Here is a 13,099-nt window from a genome sequence, read left to right on the forward strand (position 1 = left end):
GACCCAGGATAAACTGTGCAAGGAAATAGGAGGCTTGGAGGACTAAAGGAAGGCATATATGTTGTCTATTTTGTCTATGAGCAACATTGAGGGATTTTACTGAGAGATGGATAGCTTGTGAGCTAAAGCTTTGTGTAATCTGGACATATTTCCACTTGTATGATAATACAGAGATCAGGGTTTTTAGCTGAGGTTTTCCCCAGAGTATTCTTTTGTGTTCATGTGTGATTGATTTCTCATTCTCTATTATATGTGTTCTATTTGATCTTGCTCATAATCGATTAAGCTTCCACAAGTTTTTTTGTAGAAGTAGCTCAAGTATTTTGCTTTAGTATATTGCATTATCTTGTGATCTGCAGTGGGAAATTCTACACTCCTTTATCACAAAATGTCCATTTTTTTGTCTTTTACCACACTGACACTACGAGATAAGAAACTTCATGAGCAAAATTTGAGTACTAACATTATGGTCAAGTGAGCACTTTCACTCAAATTTAATTTGTAATTGTGTTTCCTTTTTTATCGTTAAATCAACACTGACAAATTATCTGTTAGCATGCCCCAAAGATGTTTAAAACTTATAATACCAAATTACATTAAGTTTCCCATGAAACTTGAATTGTGATAACAATTGACTCCAATGGGGATGTTGTCACCCTGAGAGGTAGCAAGAACCCTTGAAGACCCAATGCCTAGTCTATTGAGTTGCTCCCAAACTCTGAGACCAACAACTTGTACGTGTTCTTTACTAAAATTAAACCACAACTATAAATTGAAACAAAAATTGTGCATGCTGCAAATTGAAATTTGAAACTACTAAAAATTGAAACTCAAAGCTACTACAAAACATGCTTAGAGTGTTGAGCTTATTGGCACTCCAACCTACCCTAAAATGCTGAAAGAATGTTGGATCAAATAATACAAAAATGTCAATAAAACTTGTCAAGTAGCTGCACAAATAATATAACTCCTTGATTGTGCTTAAACATAGTCAAAACCAAAAAAATTGATGACAATGAAAAGTGATTGTGGTCTTCGTCTTTACAATGAAAGCACCGCTGAAAACAAAAGTTGAAGAAACCTTCCATATAGACAACTATGGGATCATAAAAGTCATGTTCTGTTTGACGAATCTCAATGTATTTTGTGACTAGAATATTGTGCTTGGACTTTTCATATGTGCTCTCTTTATCACAGGTCCATTGCTCCAATTGCAAATTATCAAACTCAATTTCAAAAACAAAACTTTCTTCAATGATGACAACCGAAGGAAACACTACCTCCTCCTGCTTTGATTGAAAAAGGTTTTGAAAAGGTTGACTCTGATATTGGAAATCCCGGGATTTTATTTGAATCTCTAAGGCTTCGAGATCTTTTTCAAGTTTCTCAGCAAATGCTTCTAAGAAATTAATTTTATCCTCGAAACTACATTTGCACGACTTTAAATAAATAGGTAAGAATTTTGAGAAAGCTTCGTCAATTTGATCATCATCAAACATATCCCAGTATTCTTTAAAATCTTCAATAGAAATAGGGTCAGCCACATACCCTGTCATTATGATTGATAAGGCAACTAGATTGGTACTTTAAGTTCTGAATCCTTTGAATATTAGAGTCGCCATGAATAATTTGATCGCCAGATCTTGAAGTTTTCCTTGGTTGTGGAAGGAAACTCACTGAGGAAACCTTCTAACTGATAACTAAATGATTTACAATTGAATGTATAATTGCATAAGATAAAAAAAGAAAATGTAAACTATTGATTCACCCTCTCTCTCAATAATTTCTAGTTCCCAACTATATTGTCAACAACCAAAAAACCTCTACACATAGCTTAGTACATCCATATTTATATCCATGAATAGACACTCACGTCAGTTTGCCTCAATTGATTTCACCAATATCTTAGTACATCCATATTTATATCCATGAATAGACACTTACGTCAATTTGTCTCAATTGATTTGACCAAATTAACTTGGTCAAATGACTCAATAGAAGAGTCCACTTACAACACATTCTTTAATAAGTCAACTTACCAATAACATTCTTACTGTGCACAACCTTAGGTACCTTCTTCTACGTTTTTAATCAAGTCTCTTAATATAGGTGCATTAGTAACAGCACTAGGTGAAGGTTAAATGAAAATTGAAATATTTAAATTGAAACTGTTGGAAGAAGAAGTGTTTTCCTCTAATATTCTTTTTAAAGGTTAAATGAAAATTGAAATATTATGATTGCTTAGAGTGGAACAATCGGAAGAAGAAGTGTTTTCCTCTAGTATTCTTTTTAGTGGGTTTCAAGATATAGGTCCAATGTAATCACTCATGAGTTTGTGTCGACATTATAGTTTCTAAAAAAGTATAGCTCTTCTTTCCCTAAACTGTGGGAGGTTTTAAATATTTGGCTTTTTACATTCCTAAAATGCAAGGTAAGAATTGTTCGGCCTTTCATATTTACTAAAATGCATGCCAATATCATATAAATGCTCGTGGACGTGAACCCTGTGTGTATCCCATAAATTTCTTAAGCAATAAGATAAGATATTTTTGTCTCGTGGATAACATGGAGGTGAACCCCGTCTGTATCCCATAAATTTCTTGAGCAACAAGATGGGCTGCGACGCAGCTAGTCCCTGCCATAATCCATAGTTGAACGACCAGCTTGGATGCAATGGGATGTAAGGGATTATGGCTGGTAGTGCTTCCTTTGGGGCCAATGCCTCTGCTGCTTCCTCTTGGCCCCTGCTGCTTCCTCTGGTGCGTCCTCCAGGGGACTCCAGTAAAACTAAGTCAACTGTAGCTCCAGCTGCCTCTGCCTACGCAGCTCTATCTGAGTTCATGTATTCCACCTACCATAACTGATTGCCGCCAACGATAATGATAGCACATAGGCATAGTGAGATGCTTTTAATATTGAATTTATAGGTTGAGAATGAGAACTTGCTGATATCATTAAATCAAGGGCAGCAGCACCCTCCACGTGTGCGTTCCCTATCGCCACGAGGGCCGTTGATAATAAAAATCTCATTTAAAAAGAATACAGTAAAAGCAAGTTAAAAACATATCTGTTGAGCCTGGGCCCTATGTTCGGCACAGATATAAAATTGTGAGAAGTGCAGTGTAATGAAAAAAGTTCATATAAGCAGCAAGACATTCAGAAAATATGGAATATGAAAGTATCCATCAGAGGATATGTAATAATTATGTGTGTATGTGAATTCACAAGCCGGTGCCGGTAATCAGACCCTACAAGCTGCGGTAATAGCATGATATTACTACAGAGAGCTGCATTAATCTAGATGTATATTTATAGTCTGCTTATCAAAAATTTTCCTTTTCGCACAGCTTTTCTTCAAAGAGAAATCTCTATTAACACGGGAAACTTAAGCTTTATCCCAACCGAGATTTCATAGGGCAATGGAAGACTTTGATAAATATTTAATAGCTAAAATAGGACAATTTGGTCGGCAAATTCCAGTACTGGGTCCCTTCATTTCTTATAATACTCGCTAAAGTACTATACACACCAACGAGTAGTAGGTGAACCAGTGAACTCCAAAAGAACTCACGAGTATGTGGAAAACGGAGGCCTTATCATCATCACGATCTTTAGTAGAAGGTTAGACAGTCCTCAAAGGTGGGGTGTTGCTGCGACCACGCTCCCTTGAAAACTGACTATTAAAATATTTAAGCAAGTCAAATTAGATATCGATAATAACGAATAGGGCGCCGTCCATTCGGTTGATAATAAAATCTAGCTACCTCAACAGTTTGACGGTTTGGAAGGTGGAGTTTCGGCTGCGCTGAGACCCTCTAACAACAAGTCAAATGCATGCGCGCTTTACTGGCCCTTCGATTTCAACCTAACTACCCATATGTACATATTGTATTTCACCTAATATTTTTTTTTTGTAGCTATAAATATACTTCTATTCGCATTTACTCAGGGTTTCGGTCCAGAAACCTTGTTCAGGTACAGCGAGCGAGCATGCAAGGAGACAATTGCCAGGAAAGCTAACAAAGAAGCAGAAGCGTGGTGTGCCAGGTATGTTTACATGTTACAGAGAATTTAATTATATTCCTTCTGTAATTTCATAATTACTGCAAAGTTTGTAGAAAATAAAAATTGTTTTCCAGTTGCCGACCATTGATTTATGGAAACGGAGACAACGCTTTATCAAGTCATATTATAAGTCATATTCAAGTACACAGGTAATAAAAACCTCACTTAAAAAGATTACTCGAAAAGCAAGTTAAAAACATGTCTGTTGAGCCTCGCCCCATGTTCAGCACAGATATAACACGTGGCTTGCATGCTCGCAACTTTATTGTAACAATCCAAAACATCTGTCTTCGGTCACTATTACAGATCTCCATGAAGATGACATCCGATCCAGATTAAATGCATGAATGCTAATTATCCAGAGTTGAAGTTTCCACAAATACAGGCCCACCCTTGGCAGAAGGTTGCTATTGGCAACTGTTATATCTCCAATTTACTCCTTTCGCATCACTGTAGAAAGTGACGTGTTTGTTTTCTCAGCTTTTCCACAGGTGAGCACCTGCAGAGGCGATAGATCTTCTCTGAAGAATTCTCCAGTACTCACCGAGTCTTCGCTGCACTGCTGTAAGTTAGATACATTTGTACATAGCTTGGTCTAGAGCTAAATTGCTAATTGATACTTGCATTCATATTTCTTTTCTATTCTATAAGTTACAAAGAAAAAACTCGAATAGAGAGAGTCGATTAACCATTTAGAATAACATATGTTGAACCACAATCATGTAAAATCAGTGCGAGCCAAACTGTAAGGGAATTATGTAATGATAAAAATTTCCTGTAAAGAAGAATTTACCTTGCCATAATAAAAATGGTTATGTATTTATTATTTGACTGTAACATTGGTTAGTTCGAGACGACACAGAGGTGTGCTCCCAAAAAAGTCCAAATGTGTGATAAATAATCTAATATTAAAACAACACATGGGCATAGAAACAACCCTGTTGGATGCAAGGGTCTCTCTGTCAGCCATGAAAGCCATACATTAATGAAAATACCAATCCTGTAGGGATGGAATTGATAAAAGAAAAACCCAGAAATTACAATCAAAACTGCTCATTGAAACCCCAAATCTTTAACACGAAATTTATATCTTTAAGTTCTGAATAATAAGATCGTATTCATGCTAAGGATGCTCAAAAGTGGTCAAGCCATTGTATAATAATGAAGTAACATATCTATTCACTACTAGGACTGCAATATTAATAGTAACTAAGTTACAAGATGTAAACCCTATGCGGAAAAAACCTTAAATACATTCTGGATTTAATAAATCTAATTAAAGACTACGGGAACAACAGTTCCTCCAACCCTCAGTAAAATCGATCAAACCCTCAATAGCTAAGTCTTGAGAACTATTTAGGCTTTTCCAAGGGAGCCTGGAATGGTGAATGAGTCAAATGTTGGAACCAGAAGTTCGTTCCACAACGGAAGTTGCGACCTACATTCAAGTAAACAAACATTATCACTGGAATGAAATAATACCCACATAGGAAAAAGGAAAAATTGTTACCGTGACTACAAGGAAGGCGATACCTTGAGGGAGTGACTTACCCGTTGGCAGCCACCGGGACTGGAGAAACCCCATTTTGTTGGGTGAATAAGCCTGCATGCATAGCCAAATTTAGAGACCTAAATGTGAAACGATTATTGTAAATAGAGTACAGAATGGAGGATAATTCAACGGTAAGTTTTATACCTTGTCTTCTGTGGTACTGGTGCAGGTGCAGATGAAAGCAGCTGAACCAGCGCTCTCTCCATTTCTGCTCACCAAGAACGACATGAGAGCCGCAGTGCAGATGAAAGGAGCTGAACCAGCGCTCTCTCCATTTCTGCTCACCAAGAACGACATTAGAGCGGCAACAGCCCAGCGCTCTCTCCATTTCTGCTCACCAAGAACGACATGAGAGCCGCAACAGCCCTGTAATGAATTTGGGAAAAATGGTTAAACTTACGAATATTAATTAACAGTCAATACTGAAAGCGTTTTAAGGGAGAGTCCACCTGCTCTGAGGGACTCCATGGAAGCTCTGTGTACACATGCAGCCATGTCGAATGGTAGCGGTGAAATCCAGTCGCGATAGCTTAGAGGTTGCAGGAATAAGCTTTGGATTCAAGCTGTGGACGATGATAGCTTAGAGGTTGCAGGAATAAGCTTTGGATTCAAGCTGTGGACGATGAACCAAATGTAAAGCACGAGTAAGAGGCAAGAAATACAGCATCTGTTCTGCATGCAGAGTGACACGTTCAGCCTCCTCAGATAGCTCAAAGAACAAGCAACTTAGGATATGTACCCATTCGCACTTAACAGTAAAAATTAAGGAATTAATGTCAGCATTAAATCGAAACCGCAAACCGTCAAGGCCAGTTGATTGTGGGTAAGTAGCAGTTTAAGATATGGTCCGGCCTCTTCCGCCTCGGGAAGAGGCCAAATAAGATGGCCAACAGAAGTTGAAGTGAAAACTTTATGATATAACTAAAACTACCACTAAAAAACCCGGCGATTTAATGTTATCTGCCCTCCGAACGGTTACTATAGTCCCTGCCGGATGCCAGATGGCAGGGACTAATAAGATGAGATATTTTTGTCCCGTGGATAAATTGAAATTCTGAGTGTTATGATCTCCGATATTTTAAATTTTCTATACATCTAGAATACCCTTATCAACAATAATTGTTTCCGAAAGTTGGATGAAAATTGAAAATGGTTCATTGATAAAAAAAAGTGTATTTTTTAATAGCTAGAGGTTGGGTCACAATTCATAATTGGTTATCATGGAGCAATAGGAAGTAGTAGTACTCTCCTTCAGAACTAGGAAGAAGAGGAGGTATGTATTTATAGAGGATTTGGAATATTGGATAGAAGACAGTAGACTGCATGAAATGGAGAAGAATGAAGGACATGGAGCTCGAGAATTGCATCGCTGGATAAAAATGCAAAAAGGCGTCCATTGCAGTAACAACCATTTATGTCCCTATAAATGCACTGCTTGGTGCATTATCATATCATAAGAAACTTTAAGATTAGAAAATTACTGACATAGTAGATTTTGAAGCCTTGCCCGGAGAAAAAACCTCATTAATTTTAAATTTTGGATAAGCGAAAATAATTCGTTCCAAGAAATAAAGTTGACCACATTAATATAAAAAACGTGCATCTAGTCGAGCTGAATGCATTCAGGGATTAACACGTCTTGACTGTCCAATAAGAAATCGCGACTTTAACGCAGTCACGTCTCGACTTACATCAACAGAATAATAAAAATAAAGTTCTAACATTAATAAAAGCCAGAAATATCTAAAAGGGGTCAAAGAGCAATCTAAGGTAGAGAGTCTGATTATTATATATAGTATTTGGAGTTGTTTCAGAAGCTTTGGCACTTTCATCTTCAGAAGAGGGAGACACTTTCATCTTCATTTTTATAAAAATCATCTAGTAATCTATGCAAATCTTTTTGGTTCACAGACCTGAAAAACCTGTCATCCGGAAATTTTCATCAGCAACTGTAGTTTTACATGTCTTCTCAATAATAAGTATGGAGAAAAAATAATTTACCATCTTTTCTTGATATTAGCGCACTAACTTCACCATATAATTGGTAGTTGGGCTACCATATTGCATTTGGATAGGACAGAACAAGGAAATTTTGACATCTATTTGGTATACTCACATGGAAAATTCGGAAGGATCGATTTGAGCACAGCACATGATGGAGCTATTCACTATCCATTTTGTTGCCTTTCTCATCTTTTCATACATCGTCCCTTCACACAAAATAGGTCGTTCAATAAACTGCTTAATGCTTTGGGTCACTCTATTCATTTCTTCCAACAGGAAGAGGCATTCATTTCGGTTGGCAATCTCTGCAACCACAAGAAGACCTATAGAAGCCAAGTGTTCCTCCCATGAAATTCCCTCTAGGAGACTCTGAATGACCATCTCCAAAATATCTTCTTCCCGATGTATAGAAATGATATTGAGTACCCACAAAATAACACAAGGAAGAAATTAGATCAAATATTTCACATAGAACATTGTCGTGATCCTAGAATGTCATTTTATTAATGATTGTAATACTCACAACCACAGTTCTTCCTTTGGAGAGGAATTTCCTTAACCTGAAGCCTATAGAATTCGGTCAGTGATGTCGAGCCGCGTTCGGTCTTGGTGATTTTTTTCTCCTCCTAGAACAAATATGAAAAAATGTTTCTGTTAATATAAAATAATATAACAAAAAATCATCACGCTAATATAAAACAAAGATAATTCAGGGATTTCAAGACAGGAATCCACCTCGTTGAATTCCAAAAACTGATGTAGTTGCACCAGTTCCAAAAGTTCAGATGTGTAATCACTAAGGCTATTGAGATCCACATCTACATTTTCTTCGTGAACCATAACAGATGTTTGCATATTGTTAGTAGAAACTAAGATGCTGGAATCATGATGTGTCTGTTCTCTTTCTTCTTTGGAAACTTTGATCAATCTCTTTATCAATAGCTTTGCTTTAACTCCCCTGTCATCTTTGAATATCCACTCCATAGTTTCCCCCCTGCAAGTTGCAAGCATTTTTCCATCTTCGCCCATGAAGGTCATCCATCTGTTCCGTTAGTGTCAGTGTTTTCACACTACCATCAGTGATCAAAATTTACTCTTTTTTATTTCATACTAGGAGTCCCATTCTGATGAGTTGCATTCCATGAGGATGATAATAATGATCATAAAAGTACTAATTTCTTAATTTGTAAGAGTCCCATTCTGATGAGTTGCATTCCATTAGGTCATGGATCTACTGATAGTAGAGTTCATTTTAGTTTTTTCCCTCATGACATAAATCTGCTGACCTCCTTTTTCAGTCAATGATTCATACTTATTTTCAGTTTATTTCATCAATTAGGTCTTAGGTCTTAGGGTTTCAGTTTCATTAGGTATTAGGGTTTACCATGGTAAAATTTTAGTGACTATTGATTAATAATGGTCGTCAGACATATGAGGATGATAATAATGATAAAAAAAAGTACTAATTTCTTAATTTGTAAGCCTAATAAAGTTCTCACCTCAAAACTAGTTTTGAGGTGAAAATAGAGCATTTGTAATTTATTGTTAAATTTCATGTAATTTTATCGATTTCATATGTAATAAATGGTTCCATGCTGCTCCTGGTCACTTGGTGATATCTCCAAGTACCTACCACTGTAAAAAGTCAAAGAAATTGAGCATCAGTTCACGTATCCAAGCAAAAGATCAAGCATCCAAAAAACAGAGTATTTGAAAAAGCATATAGACATTACAAAAGTGGGTTTTCACCATCAAATATTAAAAAGTGAAAGTCATATAAAGCCATATCTCTTTGGATCATTTCATTATGCTAATGTTGAAATTCAAATGCTAAAGGAGAGCCAAAAATGCGATTTCTAAGTGTCATTGAGCAAAGGTGTGCAATCGCTGTGTTTTTGGAGAAAATCAGATCGGTGTTGTGCACTAGAGGCCGGCGGTGTGCACCTGATTGGCGCTATGCACCTGGCAGATTTCCTCAGTGCAAAACTGAACGGGCACTGCGCACCTGGGAGGTGCTGCACACCTGTGTGAGGCGTTACACACCTTACAGCCAAGCCCAAAATCATTTCAAATCGCTCCAATTTGCCTCAAATTTTCCAAGTTACCTCTTTGCAAGTAAGTACCTCAGTGTTTCTTGTTGAAAAAGGGTTTTTATAGCAAGTCTTGGTGATTCTCTCACTCATAAAGTCAAACCCTAGTGTTTTCACCAAACTGTCTCATAAAATTTAAAATCTCACTCATTTATTGCTTTCCTATCTCATCCATTTGCTATTGTTCCCTAAACCCCATTCCCTCATATAAATTTCCTAAACACCATTCCCTCATATATTTTCCCCAAATCCCATTCCCACATACAAATTTCCCAAACCCTATACATACACCCCTAAACCCTACACTATCCCCAAACCCTACTCACTCTCTAAATCTCATTCACACTCCCATTCACTCTCACCTACTCATCCATAAAATCTCTTCATACTCATCTTTCATTCATCCACTCTATCTCTTCATTCACCACAAGTGATCACAGCTATAAAAACAATGGAAAGAGACAGTGAATATGAGCTTGAAGAAGACACCCTTAGTGACAGTTCTAGGGAGAGAAACATACAGCACAGGAAGCCTCATAAAGGAGGAAGGATTATCAGAGAGGAGCCCACCAATTTGAGGGAGTTTCAAGCCTACCCACTTGCCATTTCTTGCTTTAAACACCAGTCATGTTTTGGTTTTTGTGAAATGCTAGAAAGGGTTAAATTTCATCATGAGTTAGCAAGGTTGTTTGTGACACATTTGGACAACAATGAAGTATCCCTTGTTGGAATTACATTCACCTTATCACCAGCTATCATTTTAGAGGCTACAGGTATTCCAGATGTGGGTGAAAAGTGTAACAAAGGTCAGGATATTGATAGGGAGTACTATGAGCCTGACATCAAGGCTAGATATAAAGACAAACTCAAGAGAGTATTCCCCTTAAATTTTTTGGAAGATAGGTTTGCCCCTTTGATGAAGATCGTTATCAAGTACTTCACTTGTGAAGGTAGGTTCTCCCGATTGTATGCCTACCACATTAGACTGCTGATGCATTTCACTGGAGTAAGGATGATGAATATCCCTTACTTCGTGTTTAGAAACATTGAGAATATGGCACTTATTGTAAAGAAGAAACCATACCCCCAGCAGTTAAATAGCATTTTCCACTACTCTTTGATTAAAATCATTGTTCTACATCAGCTGAACCTTCTTAACATGCCATGGGAGACTTTCATTTCTCATGAAATGTTCAAAGGCCCTCAAATATTTTCATCAATACCTCATGAAAAAGGTGGACCTTCAAGACATGAAAAGGTCAAAGAGACTGGAACTGTTGGAGTGCCAGTGTTTGTGACATATGAGAGGGGCACTAAGAGACATTTTACAGCTGCTAGGTGAGTATTATCTCCACAAGGTGTGGAAGGGGTCTTGCCTTCATCATCAGGCTACAGGCAAATGCTATCTCCATAAGGAGTGGAAGGGGCTTTGCCTTCTTCTTCAGCTAAATAGGTATAGGTTGAGCAACAAAGCAAGGGAAAAGGTAAAGGCAAGAAAAAGATGCATAAGAAGGATCTTAGTGATGGGCAAGAAAGAGATTTTGACCTTGTTGATCATGAGGAGACACAAGGAGTTGATGTCATTGACTTGGAAACTCAAGATCCAAAGACTGCCAAAGACATGATCATAAAAGAACAAGAGGCTGAGATACAAGCCTTGTCAGACAACTTAGAGAGGGCTAAGTGGGTCATCAAATATCTAGAGCAAGAAAACAAGCAATTGAGTGACAAGCATGTCCTCATAGAGATGCCAATGATCAAGCAAAACAGGCAAAAGGCTAAGAAGGCTAAGGTCAAGTTGACTTCAATTGAACAAGAGATTGAGAATGACCAGGAAACTTGGCTTGAGAGGGTTAATATACACCTTGAGGGGCTGATTGAGAAGGCCAACAGAGACAAGAAGATGCTTCGCCACATGGCCTACCACTACATGACTCGCAACAAGATCTGCAATATAAGAATGAGGAAGCTTAAGGCTAGGTTGAGGAAGGCCTTAAGGAGAAAAAAGGAGCAAGACAAGTTGAAAATATTGGCTGAAGCCTCACTAGCCCATCAAAGCAACTAATGGTGGTGCCTTGTGCCAAATCTGGGCAAGTTTTGATAAATTTTTGTCATTTTCAAATTTTGAAATTTTGAACGCAGAAAATTTCCCTAGGTGGCGCTGCGCTTTTCACTGGAGGACTTTTTGAAGAAATGGCTTATATATCTGGATTTAACATGATGAGAGCATCAAACCCAGAAAATCTCAGCAATTTTGGAGCAAAACTAGGTCACCAAAAGGTCAAAAAACTACCAAAAAATGACCTCTCTGCCTCTTTTTGGACACACAAAATCAGCCTTGGGAGATTTCACTTTTGAAGGGGAAAATTACCACAAAATGACAAAATTCAAGATGTTTCAGAAACTAGACATGAAGACCTTTCCAATGAGCTATAATGGGCACAATTTGTCCAAGGGGAAGGCCTCCAAAACCGGGTCTAAAGTGGCACTGCGCATAGAGCTAGTTTGCCCAAAAAATCCAGTTTTCGCCTAGTTTCTCTGCAATTTGACTTTTTCTCTCTTCATGGATGAATTATGATTGTAATTAATGCAATGGTATGTAAATGTAACTATGAAATGATCTTAGGGGGTATATTCATCAGTTTGAGTTGGTTTGGGGGTCAATGAATCAGTGCCATGCTTATAGAGGCAAGTTGTTCCACTGCCTATATTCCTATTCCTTGTTTGGAAATGGTTGTAATAGTTCCTTATCTCTTGTATTCGACCCCTGATGGCTAGCATAGGTGATTTGATGTCTATATTATGTATTTTTTTAATCATTAGAAAAGGTTGGACTCTCTTGGATGCTTTGAGCTACATTGTACACCTTTATCAGCAGTTTGGCAAGGAAATAAACCAAGATTTGCAGCTATTTTTATGGGATACTTGTGGTAAAGTGTTTTTGCATAGTTTCTTCTTCTGTTATTATTTTTTCTCATGTGTTATGTGTGCCACAATCTGGTTCATTTTTATAGCTAAATGATATCAAGATAGATAGGTAGAATACATTGGTTATAGTGCTCTGCCTTTGGAAATCATTTAGTTTTTGATGTTTTATACTGTGTGAGGACACATGATCTTTGCATGCCCTTCTTAGTTCCTCACCAGTCTTAGACCTACCATCTCACTCAATTTCAAGTGCCAAAACACCTACCTACCTCGTCCCATAGAACACCCTGCCTTCCTGACTTGATTTCCCAGACCCAAAGCTACCCGCTCCATTTGATCTAGCAACAAAACCAACAAAATCAATCAAAAACCCTAGAGCTATTATACCTATCCAAAAATCCATATTTGATCCAGTCATCTTGACTGAGATTGACAAGGAGAGAGCCCTCTCCCGACCTGG

At 37.7% G+C, this 13,099-nt stretch overlaps 1 protein-coding gene across 2 annotated transcripts; it reads right to left on the reverse strand.

Moving 5' to 3' along the window:
* Positions 1-5,248: 5,248 nt before the first annotated feature.
* LOC149202015 (uncharacterized) lies at positions 5,249-6,335 on the reverse strand. 2 transcript variants are annotated; one of them, XM_089399883.1, is made up of 4 exons: positions 6,067-6,335; positions 5,762-5,894; positions 5,599-5,668; positions 5,249-5,503 (listed from the first exon to the last, which is right to left on the reverse strand). In XM_089399883.1, exons 1-4 carry the CDS (start codon positions 6,102-6,104, stop codon positions 5,418-5,420), a joined length of 327 nt encoding a protein of 108 aa, XP_089256009.1. In that variant the 5' UTR covers positions 6,105-6,335; the 3' UTR covers positions 5,249-5,417. The 2 variants fall into 2 exon arrangements, with proteins under 2 accessions (XP_089256009.1, XP_089256010.1); XM_089399884.1 differs by having other exon boundaries at positions 5,617-5,668; positions 6,067-6,325.
* Positions 6,336-13,099: the final 6,764 nt, after the last annotated feature.

The sequence above is a fragment of the Pinus tabuliformis genome, chromosome 2_1 (assembly GCF_031772625.1).
Source record: "Pinus tabuliformis cultivar Carrire ecotype Pingquan chromosome 2_1, CPIR1, whole genome shotgun sequence".
NCBI lineage: Eukaryota > Viridiplantae > Streptophyta > Pinopsida > Pinales > Pinaceae > Pinus > Pinus tabuliformis.